This window comes from Pituophis catenifer, unplaced genomic scaffold (genome assembly GCF_029215685.1).
Source record: "Pituophis catenifer annectens isolate HBS135680 unplaced genomic scaffold, rPitCat1.0.hap2 SCAF_1, whole genome shotgun sequence".
Taxonomy (NCBI): domain Eukaryota; kingdom Metazoa; phylum Chordata; class Lepidosauria; order Squamata; family Colubridae; genus Pituophis; species Pituophis catenifer.
In genome coordinates, this window is record NW_027256881.1 from 347,460,040 (window position 1) to 347,479,382 (window position 19,343).

A 19,343-nucleotide genomic window follows, 5' to 3' on the forward strand; every position below is an offset into this window, starting at 1 on the left:
AACGTCCGCAAAAACCCGCGGCACCGCCCTGAAAGGAGAAGTCATTGAGTTTGTTCCCCGAAACAAGGGTGAGTTGGGAACTCCGACCACCGATGACGACAGCGGGACGGACTCCGACTCTGACTCCGATGATTTGGTGAGTCACACAGAGGACCCCATGCTCATCCCCGTAGAAATAAGGGTGCCATCCACAGGGACACAAGCACAGATATTAGCCCTACTAGACTCTTGGTGCACCAGGTGCGTAATCAGCCCGAAAGTGGTGGAAAAGATGGGCCTGAGACTAAAAACGCTAAAAAGGCCCATTGCGTTCTGTCAGTTGGACGGATCAATTGCAGGAGGGGGCCCAGCCAGTTTTGTGACCAAACTCATTGAAATGCAGCTGAGGGATCTCATAGAAAGTCTCCAATTCATTGTGGCCCCTGGCATGGAACGACCCCTCATACTTGGACTTCCTTGGCTCCGTAGATGGAACCCATGGGTTAATTGGAAAACAGGGGTTTTGCGTATTCGCACCAGAAAACCAAGACTAGATAGGGACCCCCCCCCCCCAGAGGACAGGTCAGGGCCCGAAACTGTGGAAATGGCAGTAGGCCACATTGAAAGGGAGGAAACGATTCCAAAAGAGTATTGGGATCTCCGTGAAGTTTTTAGTGAAAAGGCCTCGGATGTACTGCCTCCCCACAGAGATACGGACTGTACCATTGAAATACTCCCAGGTGTGAAACTTCCTAAACTGAAAATCTACCCCATGACCCCTCAAGAATTAGGGGAATTGCAAAACTTTATTGATAAAAATCTAGAACGGGGGTTTATTAAACCTGCCAAACCAAAGGTGGCGGCACCGAGAAAAGAAGGATGGTTCCTTTCGCTTGGTAGTTGATTATAGGAACCTAAATGCGATTTGTGTGGAGAACGTTTACCCCCTACCACTTATGAAGGACATGCTATCTCACTTAGGAAAGGGAAAAATCTTCACCAAACTTGACTTACGGGAAGCTTACGATCAAGTGAGAATTAAAAAGGGAGATGAATGGAAAACAGCATTTAGCTGCCCACTTGGATGTTTCCAGTTTAGAGTACTTCCGTTTGGACTACAGGGAGCCCCTGCTGTGTTCATGCAATTGATTAGCGAAGTACTGCATGAGCACCTGTTTAAGGGGGTTCTGGTCTACATTCTGGATGTACATGTCTGCATGACATTCTTATTTACTCAGAGAACATGGACGACCATGTGAAATTGGTCCGAATGGTCCTGAAAAAACTCAGGGCTGCTGAACTATATGCCAAACTTTCTAAGTGCGAGTTCCATCAAAGCAAAATTGACTATCTTGGATATCGCATATCACATGAGGGGATAGAGATGGACCCTGGGAAGGTTCGGGCCGTATTGGAATGGGCCGCCCCACGCACCCACAAACAATTACAAAGTTTCCTGGGTTTTGCGAATTTCTATAGACAGTTTATCCCCTCATTTGCCAAAATAGCTCTGCCTATAACAAATCTTCTGAAAATTAAGGGTGAGGCAAAACCAAGGCCTTCACAACCTCTTGAATGGACTATGGACTGTCAAGCAGCTTTTGAAAAGTTGAAATGACTGTTTGCTGCTGAGCCGGTCCTCAAACATCCAGACATGGAAGAGCCTTTCATAGTACAAGCAGACTCGAGTGACGTGGCTGTGAGAGCAGTACTCCTGCAAAAGAACGCAGAAGGGGAATTACAACCCTGTGCTTACACGTCCTGTAAATTATCAGAAACCGAGAGGAGATGGGCCATATGGGAAAAAGAGGCTTTTGCGGTGCGATGGGCATTGTTAACGTGGAGACAATTTCTGGAAGGAGCAAAGCACCTGTTTGAAGTTTGGACTGATCACAAAAATCTGGAGACGTTGAAAACACCACGTAAACTGTCACCAAAGCAAGCTCGTTGGGCCCAGCATTTCAACCATTTTAATTTCACCCTATGCTACATTCCTGGTGGAAAGAATTTCATGGTGGACACACTCTCCAGAATGCCTCAATACAACAGTACCAAGAAAGAAGTGGTTCAACCCATCATCCCTTCAACACAACTGGCAGCGCCAATGACTACCAGAACACAGGCGAGGGCCGATCCAGCCCTTTCGGGCGACCTACTACAGAAATTACAAGAAACCTTAAAAACTGACGAATGGTTTAAAACCCATTCAAATGAATGTACCCTCCGTGATGGTCTAGCTTGGATAGGGGCTAAATTGTATGTCCCTGAGAGTTTAAGACTAACAGTATTACAATATGCTCACGATGCCAAGGCAGCCGGATACTTTGGATTTGTTAAAACTCTACATCTTGTTAAAAGACAGTTTTGGTGGCCTGCCCTCAAAAAGACATAGAAGCATATGTGGCTAGTTGTCCGGTGTGTGCCTCAGCTAAAAGACCTCCGGGGAAGCCACCTGGTTTGCTGCAGAGTGTGGCAAGACCGGACGCCCCTTGGAAGGAAATATCCATGGATTTTATTGTTGACCTACCAGAAAGTGAAGGGTGTACAGTCATTTGGGTAGTAACCAATTATTTATTAGGTTATTAGATAAAATACAAAATACAAAAGTAAATAGGAAGACACACTGTGTGTGAGGGGGAAATAGGGAGAGAAAAGCGAGGAATAGAATAGAATAACAGAGTTGGAAGGGACCTTGGAGGTCTTCTAGTCTAACCCCCTGCCCAGGCAAGAAACCCTACACCAGGAGAAATTGGGGAAAAGAAAAGAAGAAACATTGACTTCTAACTCTCTAAAAGCATTAACTTCAAACCACAGCTTTTTGTTTGTCCATAGTAATATAAACTATCCATTTCTATAAAAACATATCAATCTAATTGGTAAAACCCAAAATCAAAGTTTCATATTTTTCCACCTCAAGCACAAAGTTCAGAAGCGGTTTCCATGTGGAAATAAAGGTACTTATATTCTTTCCTTTAACCAAAATGATCAATTTTGCCACTTCTTCCAACTCCATCAGCTTCTGTAGCCATTCATCCATAGTGGGAATCTAAGTGTCCTTCCATTTTTGTGCATATAATAGTCCTGCTGCTGTCAATATCTATAAGATCAAAATTTTTCTCCAAGTCTTTTTCCATTAAACCCAAAGGAAAAGTTTCTGGTTTCATTTTTACTTTCATTTGAAGAATATTCTGTATTATAATATGAACCTTACTCCAAAATTTCTTTGCTTTATCACATGTCCACCATAAATGGTAAAACTTCCTTTTTTCTTTTACACTTACAACATTCATTTAAAATATCGTTATACATTCTGGATAAGTTATCTGGTGTTAAATGCCAGCAATACATCATCTTATAAAATTTTTCTTTTAAATTATAGTTTAGTGTAAATTTTAAACCTTTCATCCACATATTTTCTAATTGTTCAAGCATCACATTATATCCAGAATTCCTTAACCAGTGAATCATACAGTGCTTTACATGTTCACTTTCCAAATTTAATTTCAATAACATTTTATAAATCTTAGCAATAATATGTTCATCACTACCACACAGTAATATTTCCAATTCATTCTTTAGCAAAATCAAACCCACAACTCTTTTTATTTGATTTAAGCCATTCTTTCAGTTCTTGATATGTAAACCAATGGCAAACATACCCTTCTAATTCAAATTCTTCCCTCAACTTTAAGGTAGGTTCACCAGAGTTGAAAGATAATATTTTACCATATGTCTAGCGGTCTGGCTTCGCCACCATTTATTTTCTTAAAAAAGCTTCTTGAGGGGACACCCAAAGAGGCAACTTCATATAGAACCTTGTTTTATATTTATTCCAAACTCTAAGTATGGCACATCTAGCAAAGTAATTATTAAAATCAACATTAACTTTAACATTATCATACCATAAATAACCAAACCTTAATTTGTGGCCCCCTAATCCAAGTAGCCTCTTATTCTGGAGGTTCACCCACTCTATTAACCAGGCCAGACAACATGCCTCAGAATACAATTTCAAGTCTGGAAAACCCAACCCCCTTTTTCCTTAGTATCTTGCAGTAGTTTGTATCAGATTCTTGGTTTTTTCCTTTGCCATATAAACTTAGAAATATCCAAAATAATAAACACATCTTTAACTAGAAGTTTTCCTTCCATACAGGGCACTGGACCTCACTAAGGACACTTTGAAAACATGAAAAACAAAAGACTGACCAGAGGAATATTGTAAGCAAGGATAAGGAATTCTTTTATGGATAAATTCCTCCTTTATGCCATCATCTTTTAGAAATCATCACATTTACATCTCAAAGATAAATATAAATGAGACCGATCCTTGCATTAGTTAGACATTCTTGTTTCTTACTATATTTTCTCTACAATTCAGATCCGGCCTCAGCAGAATAATGTAGCATTTGGGGAAAAAAATACAAGTCAAAAGAGCAGCTCCAGAGGCCAAAATGGAGAAGATCTCCACAGCCACCATGGATTTCCCTTTGGTGCTCAGGTAGGTGGGGAGGAAGGTGATCCAAACACTGCAAAAGACCAGCATGGAAAAAGTAATGAACTTGGCTTCATTAAAACTATCAGGCAATTTCCTAGCTAGAAATGCCACTGTGAAACTGATGAAGGCCAAAAAAGCTAGATAGATGAGGACAATGTAAAACATTACAGCTGAGCCTTGCTTACATTCCAAGATGATCTCTCCAAACAAGGAATGGAAATCCATGTTGGGAAATGGAGGAGAGGTTCCCATCCAGGTGACACAAAGGACTGCTTGGACCAGAGGACAGACCAAGACAATGGAGTAAGTCAGTGGTTTTCCTAAGAGTTTCCTTGTCTTGTTCCCTGGCTTGGTGGCCACGAAGGCCAGAACCACCATGACAGTTTTTGCCAACACAGCAGAAACTGCCAGGGAAAAGAGAATGGCAAAGGCAGATTGTTGGAAGAGACAGGTGATCTTCCCTGGCTGACCAATGAAGAGGAAGGAGCAGAGGAAGCAGAACAGGAGGGAGACCAGCAGGATGTAGGTGAGTTCTCTGTTGTTGGCTTTAACAATTGGTGTGTCATGATATTTATAGAAAATCACCAGGACTGCAGATGTGCTCATAGAGAAAAAAAGAGTGAGAGAAACTAAAGTGTATCCCAGGGTGTCTTGATAGGCAAGGAAGTGGATCTTCTTGGCACTGCAGTGGTCCTTGTCCTTGTTGGGATATTGGTCTTCTGGGCAGGATTCACAGTGAGCAGCATCTGAAATCAAGAATCTTTGTTTAAGAATTCATTCATTCAAGGAAATCATGGTGCACTTATAATGATTCTAGGATAGATCAGCCAGTGACGAGGATTAGTTCAATTCCAGCTATCCATTCATTATGCAATTCCACGAGTAATGTGGGTTTCAGTTTGAGATTTCTGCCTGTTTTCTCCCTTACTTTATAATGGAACCCACAGAAGATCGATAGACCTGTTATCCAGGAATGATTGCTATTTGTTTATCTGTACATGATCCCTGCCTTAACCTCTCTGTTTTGTGCTTCAGATGTGTTCATTCAGACTTATTTGATCACTCCTACTCTATCAAAGAGGCACAGATAGATGAATCTCCTCTTTCTCTGGCAGGTCTATTTCCTCAGAGGTTGATAGTATTGATGGATGAAACATGCATTAAGTAATAAGAATTAAAGCTTGGACTGAAAACCCCACTTCCTCAGGAAAATATTAGACTTTGGGTTTTACAATCAGATATTACAGGAGGAGTTGAAATGCAAGTTGGAGATTCATAAATTCTGCCCTAAAACTATCCTGCATGGAACTGCTGAGGATTAGGAAAGGTAAGTTCTGTGGCCAGGGCAATTTAGATCCATCAACTGAAAAGTTCTGCTGAAAACAGAACTCAATCATATCAAAAATGATCACAATAAACAAAATAGATTTAATGAATGTCTTCTTTGATCATGGAAGATCTATTTTTGAAGTCTGCTCTACCTGTCTGATTTGAAAATGTCCCTTCTGGACAAGGGTCACACTGGTAGCAGCAAACTGGCTTGCCCTCTGGAACTCTTCTCCTCTCTCCTGCATGGCACCTCTTCATGCCACATCTGGCAAAGGGGATGGTCTGAAAGAGAAATATTTGAAATTACTTAAGCAATGAACTTGCTGCATTCATTCTTTCCCTCATTCCTATTTCCTTTTTTTATTCCTACTTCTATTTTCAGATTCTCTTCTTAAGAAATAGATTGCCACCATCTATCAAAAACCAGGAACAGCTGCTGGGGGACTCAGGCCATTGGCACTCCCAACCTACCATCAGATGTTGGAGATTGGAACTGGGATCTCAGCCTGTAGAGGAAGGCTTGTGACTGAACTACAGCATTTCTAAAAAAAAGAACCATGAGGATACACTGAGCATCAATGGTCCATGGAAATCACTGTTGCTTGCTGTAATTGCAACCTCCATTTCAAACAGACATTGTTCCCAAGGCTAACCCTTTGTGGAATGACACAAATCAGGCATCAAATGTGTTACATGCAAAGCTGATTTTACACCAAATGACTGCCAAGATTTCTGACTCAATTGATTATTTTTCCAGTTAGAAAGATGTTGTACATCTCAAGAAGAAAATGAATCTTTCCTTCAATTTACAACATTTCCTTGCAGCTCACCTTTGTGCCCCAGACGATTCCATCAGATTTAATGGTGAAATCTTGGCCTGGGGGAGCCTCAGGATTTACTTGCCCAACCTTCTTGGGGAGAAAAGATTGATTGGGGAGGAAAACCCAGTTGAGAAGATCATAACGAGCAGATCCCAGTCCATCTTCTGAGAAGGAGACTTCATCTCCAGCACTGTTGTTGAACTGCACATTCCTCAAATAGGGAAGAATCTGAAAGAAATGAGACCTTCAGAAATAGGAGTATTTGGGCTAGAGCTATGGTTATGGCTTCTATCAGAACATGGTGACCATCTTGAGAAGATGAGTTCATGTCTGAAAAGCTAGAGGAGTTCTCTTGGTGGAGAACTGAGGAATCTGCAGTAACACCAAATATTTAACTCTGAAACTACAAATGGTTTTCCTTTGGTCCTTTGTATCATGGTTTCTTCAAATCAAGCTTTATCAGAATAAGTACACTGAAAGATTTTAGTGCCACATCCCAAAATTAATCATAATTAATTAATTAATTAATTAAATTTATTTATTAATTAATTAATCAATTAATTAATTAGATTTATTTATTTGTCAGTCATATATAAGATAACAGGTAAAAGTATAAACATAATTTGAATACTTGAAAAAATTAAATAAAAAGAAATATTAGGACAGGGACAGTAGGCTTGTTGGTATGCTTATGCACGCCACTTACAGACGTCTTGGGAATGGGGTGAGGTCAACAGTAGAAAATCTAAGGTTAAAGTTTGGGGGTTTGAGGAAGTAACCACAGAGTCAGGTATTGCATTCCAGGCATTGAGCACTCTGTTGCTGAAGTCGTATTTTCTGCAATCGAGTTTGGAGCGGTTTACCTTGAGTTTGTATCATTGTGTGCTCATGCATTATTGTGGTTGAAGCTGAAGTAGTCATTGACAGGTAGGACATTGTAGCAGATAATTTTGTATACTACACTTAGGTCAGACTCGAGGCGGTGTAGTTGTAAATTGTCTAATTCCAAGATTTCGAGCCTGCTGGCATAAGCTATTCTGTTGTGAGCAGAGGAGTGGAGTACTCTTTTCGTGAAATATCTCTGGACTCGCTCAATTGTATTAATGTCTAAAGTACACTGCGGAGTCCAGGCAGATGAGCTGTATTCAAGAACTGGTCTAGCAAAGGTTTTGTATGTCCTACTTTGCAGTATAATATTAGCAGAAATGAAGCTTTGCAAGATTAGATTAACAACTCTTAATGCCTTTTTGGCAATGTTGTTACAGTGAGCTCTCGCACTTAGATCATTTGAGATGAGTACTCCAACATCTTTGACTGAGTGAGGGTCGTCTATGAGGTCGTATATGATTTTCCTCCTGTAATACTTGATTACATGTAGTTTTAAATATTTACTTTGTCCTGGGGTCTTGTAACCGATAAATTCACTTTAGCAACAATGAAATAATTTGCATGAGAACAGAGTACAATTCCTCTGATTTTCTCTGCCTGAGAATTGAACAGAGCAAGAACAATGACTGATGAAATCGGCATCAAGGAAAAGGAAAGGCTTGTCCTGTTTTTTCTCTTCACTGTTCAGAGAAGTTCAATGTCTATCCATTAATGCAGAAAAGTCTGATGTGTTTGAGACAAAAAACCCATTAAGACTATTTTGAGTCCTGCTTTATGTGCTCAGGGGAACCAAGATTTGCTGCATTCACACTACAACCTGAGCAGTACAATAAATGTAAAACTGGACAAATTGGGTGGGGTCAAACAGGATGTTAACTGATAGAAACATAAACCACGGTTAAAAGGAATTGAGTGTCTTTTTACAAGTTGGATTTGGGTTCCATGCTGAGGGTAACAGAGGTTGTTATGCAACTGTCTCAAGTAGGACTTCTACTGACTTCTGGAAGCTTCTTTCTCAAGCACAGCCATTGTTGTTTTGGTATCAGCTGACATCTACTCCCTGTCATGGTTACCTCCTGAAACTCTGGCAACAATTGAAGCCTTTCAGGATTTATGAAGGTCTTTCTTCTATGGATCTTATGGACAGCTCATTTGGTTTATTTCTCTTCTCCCCCTCTCCAAACTCTTCCAACAAAACATTATTCTTATTTCATATCTTTCTAATAATTGCTTTTAATATGTTTTCCTTTCTAAGGAAGCCACAGAAATTACCTGCCAGGAATGGACATTGGAGATACTTTTTCCAAGCCTCATCATGGTCGGTCGGGCTCTGGGTCCATACATTGCATGTAAAGTGTGTGCCACAGCAAAAATGGCATTGTAGATATTATAACTTTCAGCTGTCATGCTTGTTTCAAAAATGTAATTGGGCAGATTCTGCACATTCTTCTTTCCTGTACATTGTTTTCCCCCCTTTGGAAGGATCTTGCCTGGCTGGTGAATCTTGCAGCGAAAGACCATTTCCCACCATAGAGGGAGAAATACATCCCCTTGTGGGTTCAAGGGGTCTAAAGACAGAACAAAATGTTTGAATTCTGAGACATCCCCGGTGTGGTCCCTGAAATGCAAGACTCCATGGAAAGTCTTTAGAAATAGCAATGTGTTTTCAGATTCCTTCACACTAAGTTTCCAATGGGAGGTTAAGATCCAAACATTCTGAAATGTTTTCTTCTTGAATTTTTTATGGGCAAACAAAATTCCCTGTACACTGACAATACATTTGGGGTCTCCAAACAGAATAATCACTTCAGTTTTTGACCAAGTCTGGAAATTGAGACGTAATTGTTTCCATATAATCTCAAAATCATGTGATTTCAGCCTTTTAGTGAAGGCCAGGCAGATCTCCTTCTCCTTAAGCATTGGCATCAGAGTTGAGATGAAATGTTCTCCCCTGTCATCTTCAGTGGCGAAAAGTCCAACCCAGTTCCACTGGAAATACAGGAGTAGTTTGACTAGACCTACATACTGAGGAGATTCCTTGGGATTAATCGGGAAGAAGGAAGGATAAACTCTTCTCTCTCTCTGAGAGAACTCAAAGCCAACACCGAGCTGAAAAACAGTGAGATTCATCTTTCAAAGACAAAGTAAAGTCTTAGGGCAACTTTAGGAGTCACCATTGTATGGATTTTGCTCCACCAGTCAGGCTGAGTGACCCTCAGTGGCAAGCTTCATCTCCTTCCCTTCTTAGGGAGAGCCACCACTTACACATCTTGACTGATTGTGATATGTCAGAAGACAAGAGAAGAACCCAACAACCTGATACAGGAAATAAATGTCACTAAAATGATGGCTACTCTTTTATGAAGAATACATGAAGAGCCACAGGCTCATGATGTGCCTCCCCCAAACTATTTTTAATTTCCTCTTGGCTTATGTGTGTGTTTTCATCTTTGTCTTATCCATATTGTATCCAAGGGAGCTCTCTTACCTGTGGGACCTTGAAGATGCTGAAGATGGAGGCCATCTGCCTCGAAGATTTGGCACTGAGACCACCAATGACAGACAGCAGAGTGTCCTGCAGGTCACATTTGTACCCTGGAACCACTTGGCCTCGTGAGGAGAGTATGGAGAGGCTGTTTAAAGAAACAACTATCACAGTCTGGTAATGGCCATGGATGTGGAAGCCAAGGGAGATGTTGGGGAGCAGAAGAAAATCCTTATTGACCTCGGAGACAGCAAACATCAATGTAAGGAACTGCTGGTAGTTATTGGCGATGAATCTGTAGTGAGCAAAACATTGGCAAACATTACAAGAAAGCTTGTGCATGGCTGTAGAATTTGCTTTAATGTTTGGGGGGACTTTTGAAGGCAGAAACTCCCAAATTTCCATGGGTTTGGGTTTTCTTCAGAGGATTTTCCTTGGCTAAACTTGGATGACGTTCTGAGAAAGGAAACAAGTCCTTCCGTAGATATCCGGACTGTTTTATACTCTCTATCATCCCAGCCATATTCACTTTGCTGCGGTGGCTGTAATTCTTTCCAATTGATTCACTTTCAATGTAATTATTTAAGGTCTCTCTTGGAGCAGCTTCTACAGGTGTGGTAAAGATTGCTGAGCACAGGACTACAGTGGGGGTCACCTCAGAGATTTACTGAAGGCCCATATTCATCAGCAATGCTGATTCCAACACTGAGAGGGATCTTTGTAACTCCTGAACAGTTGAAGCGTGTTGAGCTTTTATTTGAATTTTATGCCAAAAGTTACTGGTGAGATTAATATTATAATTTGACTTCTTCACTAGTCCAGCAAAGCTTCCCTCTTCATTTTTGTTGTTTATCATCTATCTGATGAGGAGATTGAGAATTCCAGCCTATTTTTAGAGTTTCCTAATTTATCAAGAAAAGCACAAAATATGCACTACACCAGAACAGTTCAAAACACTAGAAATATTTTTTGAAAAAAGTCCCTGAATGTAAAGCAAAGAAACAATTTATCTCCACGTTTCCCCTTCAGCTGAAACTTACCCCTTTATAAAAACAAGCTTCACTGTATTAAACTCTAGGACAGGAGACTTGTTAATGCTTCCCAAGGGCAAATTCCCACCAATAACGAGATCACCAGGCCTGTAGTAGCTTCCATCTAATTCGATATAATCCCTGAACACACACATGGTTTGCAGCCTCTTTGCTGTAGTTGGAGCCAGGAGCCAGAAGAGCATCAGCATCAGAAGTAGCATAACTCCTGCCCAGTCTTTCTTCACACACGTATGGTTTGCAGCCTTTTCAGAGAAGTTGGAGATAGAAACTGGAAAGGCATCAGCAGTAGCATGACTCCTGCCCCATCTTTCTCGTCTTCTTCCCTCCTAGAACAGAAAAGAAACTTTGTGCAGAAACTCATTTGAAGGTTGCTCCTGAAATCTCACTGGAACATTAGTACAGCAGACACCACCTGTGGCACCTGGATGGCACCAGGATAAATTTATAGCAACAATGCTTCCTCTTACCTGTGTTTGGGCCATGAGCATAGAGGAAACAAAGGCATTCAAGTCTCCTGAAACCCAGGAATTAGCTCTTTGCAAGGCAGCCTAAGGTGACATCTTCTGCCTTCATCTGAAGAACTCAGAGAGATTTTTTTTAAAGCAGGCTTTATTTTGTAAGATTTTGTATTGAGGAATCCACAGGGGACACACTATGAATTACTGTACTTCTGATAATTGCAAGGAAAAGCAATTGTTCTACCTATGGAGCAATAGCTTCTCATTCACCAGAATGGAAAAACATGTTTATGTGTCTTGTAATGCACAGGATAGAGGGAGTCATGCTGAAGTTGTGAATCTGACCTCCTTGAAACTGACCCCCTGGAAAGAAGATGGAGCTTGGCCTGGGCCATAGTTGGTCAGCTAGTATGAGAGTCATGGGGTTTGGTGGCATACAACTATCAGTTGTATCCTTGTAACTGTGAGCAGTCATGCCAATGCTTGGATGGAAGAACCATTTTTTTTAATAACCACATGGCAGTGGATGAAATCAGAAACTGGGATAACAAAGGATGGGTATATAGTGTTAGGTGAGTCTCTCCTTCACCTGAAGGTGGTTCCATTCAGTGTTGGTTGCAGGAGTGAGACTGAGCCAAATCCATTGACTTTCAGGATCCATCTGGAAAGCCTTTTCAGTTTGAGGTCAGGTATCATTTGTATGCTGATGATATTCAGTTGTTCAACCACCGATTGACCAAGCGGTGCTATGAAGGTTTTGCCCTCATGCATGAAGGTTGGATGGGAAGGGAGAGTCTCAGTTTGAATCCTAGCAAAAACAGGCAGCTGTGCATGATTGGTTCTCCTAGAAGTGCAATTTTTCATCTTTGGTTCATCATGACATTGAACTGTAATGCTTAGGACTCTTCTTCACTCTAGGATCTTCCTGGACTAATAGTTTCTGCTCAAGGAGCAGAATGGTACCTATCTCAAGAAAGAAGTGTGCCTGCTTGGAGAATAAGTATCCACTTAGTGGGGGCCAAAAGCAGGTATACTAAGCAGGTATACACAGAAGTATGAAGGCTATTGCTTAACGCATTGTAAGCTGCCCTGAGTCTCCGGAGAAGGGCAGCATATAAATCGAACCAATAAATAAATAACAAATAAATCAGAGTGCAGATCATGGCTAAATTCTGGAGGGAGTTCCTGCAGTCCATTGGGTCATCCCAAGGCCTTAGCTTGGTCTTTCATCTGAGCACCAATGGGAGGGTAGAGAGACTGAACGCCATGGTAGAACAATACCTGAGCTGTTACGTGAACTACCAGCAGTCCAATTAGGCAGACCTCTTGCCATTCGCTGAGGTCGGGTACAATAATGCTGTTCACAGTAGCACGGAACTAACCCCTTTCAAGGTAGTAAGTGGTATAGGCTTCATCCCAATGCCAGAATACCCAAGAGATCCCCTTTCTTCAATCAGCCTGACGGATTGGCTGTCAAGGTTCCGACCAATGCCTAATAAGAGCAGGAGCCTCAAGCAAAGTTTCAAAAAAAATCCAGTTGTTTATTAAATGCATCAAGTCAGCACGGATCAAGTGAAGCCAATTTCACTCAATTTATGTCTTGCCTCTGACCCTGTTTCCCCCTCCGCTAAGGTGTGTCATCAGTCACAGTCCCCAGAGAATCAATTTTGTGGGTCGTAGAAGTCACTCCCTCTGGTCATTACTGGTTTCTATGGTGATGGCCTTGACTTTGTCCAGCTAGGTCTTTGTAAATGTTCTGTCAGGTGCAAAACATTTGGATCAGACATGAACTTCCAACTAGACTGATTAATTTCTCATCATACAAGCAGTAACTTTCTCAATTAATGTTTAGCAGTATCTTGGTATTACATAAGGGTTAATGGAATTCATGAGGAATTGGACTTAGTTTATTTGTGGCTATGTAGAGACTTTAGGCTGATTCCTCTTTTAACCCCATGCCCAGGTACTGCCACTCCTCCAATAGGTTGAGTTTGTTAAACAGAACGAAATTGAGCAGTGGAGAGTCAACTTGCATGAGAGCAACAGAGGTGATGGAGGCAAGAGGGGTGGAAGAGTGGAGGCAGAAAGTCAGGAGTTCTTGGGAACAAAGCTACAGTTGAGAAATACCCAGCATGAATTCATCCTTGAATTCATCATTGCTCAAGAAGAACCAATTGTAATGTTTTTGTGACTATTACGACTGCTTAATCCTTCAGGCCCCCTCCATCCAAAAACCACTGTGGAATGAAATGCAGGTCGGAAAACCAATAATCAAATCTCATTGGAAAACAAACCACTGCCACAATCTAAACCTGAGCTGTGAACATTCTCTACTGTTTCATGCTGCAATGTTCTTGCATTAGGGCTACCCTTGAAGACCCCTTGAAAATTGCAGCTGGTCCAAGATGAAGCCCACAATATTGAACCCTTCTAGGTTCACCCATTTCAGACTTCTGTTGCATAAGTTGCAGTGGCCCCCAGTTTCCTCCAAGGCACCATTCAAGGTGCCAGTTATCACTTTTAAATAACTGCATGTCACAGGCCTGGCTGATTGACAGATGCCTCCTGACTTTAATTAGGAAGCTGGGATGACTCTCATGCCCTGGATGATGTTGCTAGTAACATGTACTCATTAAGGAAATTAGATTGTGATCCTGGGTCAAATTATTCCTCTGCAGACTCTCTGTGCACAAAGATCTCATAGACCACCTTCATTCACCAAGGATGTCCAAGAGATGAAATATCATGAGCGGTTATTTATATAATGGAAACAGTTAAGACATACTTTGCTCATCCATCTCAGGAAAATTCTGCCTGACATTGACGAGGAACTATAGCAGATCTGGATGTTTGAGAGATTCAGACTCCAACATTTCAAAAATCATTGAATAGTGGTAGGTAATTCTATAATGCCTCAGTTATCTAAGGAAACAACCATATTTGCTTAAAAATACGAATACTGAACACATCCCTTTAAAATACTAATTTAAAAATGAACTAAATTAAAAGGAATAAAATGAGAAAATTCTCTCCTTGTAATAATAAACGCATCTTTATGAAAAAGCTTCCCATCAAATCAGGGCTCTGGACATCACTGAGGACACTTTGAAAACATGATAAACAAAGACTGGAGGATCATTGCTGACCACAGGTAAATTGTCATGTAAGGTCCTGCCTCGCCAGTCTTCTCAAGAAAGCAGTTCTCTTGAAACAATTATCATTTGAAAGGGAACTTTTATTGAAAGACGGTGATAGCAAAGGAAATATAGGCAGGAACTGAAGTTTCCCACTCAAAGTGTTAGGCTAAACTGCTACAAGCAAAGCCCCTCCCAATGTCCAGTTCAACATTGACCCAATCCCAAAGTGCGAAGATGTTTTGAGAACCTCAGATAGAGATGGTGATAAATGTAAATTCCCAGGTGCTTCAATTTCACTTTCTCTAGTGGTGAGATAAAGCAGATGGCTCAAAGCACATTCCTTTCCCCCTCCCTATTTCCCACAAGGTACAGCAAAGCAAAGTAAATGAAACCCTGCACAAAGAATCTCACACAAGCCTCCCCCTCCCGCCAGAATGGTACTTTCCCGATTGAGATCTATGAGACCTGACATGTAACCAGTTGTAGAACTTCATAAGGAATTCTTTAATGGACAAGTTCCTACTTCTTGTCAACTTTTTTTTTTTAAAAAAATCAGATTCTAAATATATCTGAAAGACAAATATAAATGAGGCCAATCTTTGCATTAGTTAGAAATTCTTGTTTCTTACTATATTTTCTCTACAATTCAGATCTGGCCTCAGCAGAATAATGTAGCATTTGGGGAAAAAATACAAGCCAAGAGAGCAGCCCCAGAGGCCAAAATGGAGAAGATCTCCACAGCCACCATGGACTTCCCTTTGGTGCTCAGGTAAGTGGGGAGGAAGGAGATCCAAACACTGCAAAAGACCAGCATGCTAAAAGTAATTAATTTCGCTTCGTTAAAGCTGTCAGGCAATTTTCTAGCTAGAAATGCCACAGTGAAACTGATGAGGGCCAAAAAAGCTAGGTAGGCAAGCACGGTGTAAAACATCAAAGCTGAGCCTTCCTTACATTCCAAGATGATCTCTCCAAATAAGGAGTGAAAGTCACAGCTGGAAAACCGAGGAGAGGTTATCAGCCAGGTGGCAGAAAGAAGGGCTTAGATTAAGGGACAGGCTATGACAATGCAGTTGGTCAGTGGTTTTCCTAAGAGTTTCCTTGTTTTGTTCCCTAGTTTGGTGGACATGAAGGCCAGAACCACCATGACAGTTTTTTCCAACACAGCAGAAACTGCCATTGAAAAGAGGATGGCAAAGGCAGATTGTCGTACAAGACAAGTGATCTTCCCTGGTTGACCAATGAAGAGGAAGGAGCAGAGGAAGCAGAGCAGGAGGGAGACCAGGAGAATGTAAGTGAGATCTCGGTTGTTGGCCTTGACGATTGGTGTGTCATGATCTTTATAGAAAATCACCAGGACTGCAGAAGTGATCAGAGAGAAAAAGAGAGCAAGAAAAACTAAAATGTATCCCAGGGTGTCTTGATAGGCAAGGAAGTGCATCTTCTTGGCAATGCATTGGTCCTTGTCCTTCTTAGGATATTGGTCTTCTGGGCAGGGTTCACAGTGAGCTGCATCTGAAATCAAGTGTTTGTCTAAGAATTTCAGGGGTATCTGCCATATGCATTATCCCTCCTACAAAGGTGATATGACTTCCTCTTTCTGCTGTTGGCCTGTCTATAAAGGGAAAGATGAAAGATCTTCCTGTACAAGTTATGGGGCATCAAAAATGGCAAACCATCCTCCATTTATGATGATCCTGGGGATAGATTAGCCAGAGACAAAGATTTGTTCAGGTCCAGCTATACATTCACTGTGCACTTCCATGACTGATGAGGCTTTCAGTTTGAGATTCCTGCCTGTTTTTTCTCCTATTTTCTAATGGAACCCACAGAAGAACAATATATCTGTTATCCAGAAAGGCTGCTGTTTTGTTTGTGTGTATATCATCCCTGACTTAATCTCTCTGCTTTGTTCCTCAAATCTGTTCATTCAGATGTTTTTTACTCCCCACTGCTCTATCCAAGAGACATAGATAGAGGAATGTCCTCTTTCCCTGGTAGGTCTATTTCCTCATAGTTGATAGTGCTGACAAAGGAGCATATTCTGAATAATAAAAATTAAATCTTGGTCCGCATTCCCCACTTCCTCAGGATAGATTGGAAGGTGGTTTTTGCAATTAGATGTTAGAGTAGGAGTGGAAATGCAAATTGGAGATTCATAAATTCTGCCCTAAAGATATCCTGCATGGAACTGCTGAGGATCGGGAAAGATGTCTCTGTGGCTAAGGCAATTTAGATCTGTAAACCGAAATGTTTTGCTGAAAGATATGATTTCATGTCACTCTTATCAAAAATGATAACAATAACAAAAAAAATGACTTGATGAATGTCTTCTGTGATCCTGGAAGATTAACATTTGAAGTCCTGTCTACCTGTCTTGTTAGAAATGGTCCCTTCTGGACAAGCATCACATTGGTAGCAGCAAACCTGCTTGCCCTCTGCAACTCTTCTCCTCTCTCCTACATGGCACCTCTTCCTTCCACACCTGGCAAAGGGCACCTTCTGAAAGAGAAAAGAGAAATACTTGAGATTACTTAAGCAATCAACATGCTGCATTCATTTTTTTCCCCATTCCTATTTCCCTTCCTTGTTCCTACTTCTGTGTTCAGAATCTCTTCTAAAGAAATAAATTGCCACCGTCTATCAGAAATCAAGAACAGCCCTGAGGTAATCAGGCCAGTGGCATTCCTGACACACACCCATGGACGTGGGAGATTGGATCTGGAATCTCAGCCTGCAGAGGAAAGTTGATGATGAGATGAGAGCATTTCTAAAATAAAGAACCATGAGGATACAACTGAGCATAACTGGTCCATAGATATCACTGTTGCTTGCTCTAATTGCATCCTACGTTTCAAGCAGATGTTGTTCCCAAGCCTAACCCTTTGTGGAATGACACAAATCAGACCTCAAACGTGTTACACACAAAGCAGATTTTTCACCAAATGACTGTCGTGATTTCTGACTCAATTGATTATTTTTCAAGTTAGGAAGATATTCTGCATCTCAGGAAGAGAATGACTCTTTCCCTGCAGTTACAGCATTTCCTTGCAGCTCACCTTTCTGGCCCAGACGATTCCATCAGAGTTAATGGTGAAATCTTGGCCTGGGGCAGCCTTAGTATTTACTTCCCCAACTTTTATGGGAGCAAAGGATCGATTGGGGAGGAGAACCCAATTCAAAAGGTCATAACAAGCAGATCCCAGTCCATCTTCTGAGAAGGAGACCTCATCTCCAGCACTGTTGTTGAACTGCACATTCCTCAAATAGGCAAGAATCTGAAATAAAAGAGACCTTTAGAAGTAGGACTATTTAGTTTATTTATTTATTTATTTATTTATTTATTTATTTATTTATTTATTTATTTATTTATTTATTTTTAAATTTGTATACCGCCCTTCTCCCTGAGGACTCAGGGCAGTGAACAGCCAAGTAAAAACATAAACTACAAACATTAAAATACAATTAAAAAGATATATATAAATTTGGCCCCATGATTAAAAACAATAACAGACTATTAAAAACATTTTAAAAAGAATTAGGCCAGCCCGGCTTGCTTGAAAAAATGGGTTTTAAGGGCACGACGGAAGGCACCAAGGTCTTGGATTCTCCTTATCTCTGGGGGCAGCTGATTCCAGAGGGTAGGTGCCCCCACAGAGAAGGCCCTCTCCCTGGGGGTCACCAGCTTACATTGTTTGGCTGATGGCACCCTGAGGAGGCCCTCTCTGTGGGAGCTCACAGGTCGATGGGAGTCCGTCGGTAGCAGCAGGCAGTCTCGAAGATAACTAGGTCCTATGCCATGGAGCGCTTTAAAGGTGATAACCAACACCTTGAAGTGCACCCGGAAGACCACTGGGAGCCAGTGCAGCTCACACAGGAGAGGTGTTGTATGGGAGCGCCATGCGGCTCCCGTGACTATCCACGCGACCGCATTCTGGACCAATTGGAGCCTCCGGGTGCTCTTCAAGGGGAGCCCCATGTAGAGAGTGTTGCAGTAGTCCAGGAGAGAGGTGACGAGGGCATGAGTGACTGTGCACAGGGAATCCCGATCAAGAAAGGGCGGCAACTGGCGAATCAGGCAAACCTGACAGAAGGTCCCCCTGGCTACAGCCATCAGATGTTCCTCCAAGGACAGCTGCATATCCAGGAGGACACCCAGATTGTGCGCACTCTCCACGGGGGCCAAAGGTTTGCCCACTATAGTCAGTGACTATATCGGGATGCCGGAACCACAGCCACTCAGTCTTGGAAGGGTTGAGCTTGAGCCTGTTCCTGAGCCTAGTTAGAGCTACGGTTATGGCCCTCTTTATGGATTATTTTCTTGTTGTGGCAAAGGGGCTTGCGTAGCTCAATGAAGCTTTGAGCTATGCCATTCAGGGCCACCCAAGATGGACAGGTCATAGTTGAGAGCTCTGACAAAACATGATCCACTGGAGAAGGAAATGGCAACCCTCTCCAGTATCTTTGTCATGAAAACCCCTTGGAAAGTAGTACCAAAAGGCAGAAAGATATGATGCTGGAAGATGAGCCACTCAGGTTGGAAGGTGTCCAATATGCTACTGGGGAAGAGCAGAGGGCTGGTACTAGTAGCGCCAGAAAGAATGAAGCGACTGGGCCAAAGCCAAAAGGATGCTCAGCTGTGGATGTATCTGGTAGTGAAAGGAAAGTCTGATGCTGAAAAGATTTTTTCTCCATAGGA

General features: G+C 41.7%; 1 protein-coding gene across 1 annotated transcript in view; it reads right to left on the reverse strand.

Moving 5' to 3' along the window:
* Positions 1 to 1,540: 1,540 nt before the first annotated feature.
* Positions 1,541 to 19,343, reverse strand: part of LOC139312415 (vomeronasal type-2 receptor 26-like) — a 66,507-nt gene continuing 48,704 nt past the window's right edge. The window contains exons 4-6 of the mRNA XM_070937181.1: positions 17,017 to 17,146; positions 4,340 to 5,223; positions 1,541 to 1,693 (exon numbers count right to left, since the gene is read on the reverse strand). Coding sequence (XP_070793282.1) covers positions 1,541 to 1,693; positions 4,340 to 5,223; positions 17,017 to 17,146 — 1,167 coding nt within the window. The remainder of the gene's footprint in view (positions 1,694 to 4,339; positions 5,224 to 17,016; positions 17,147 to 19,343) is intronic.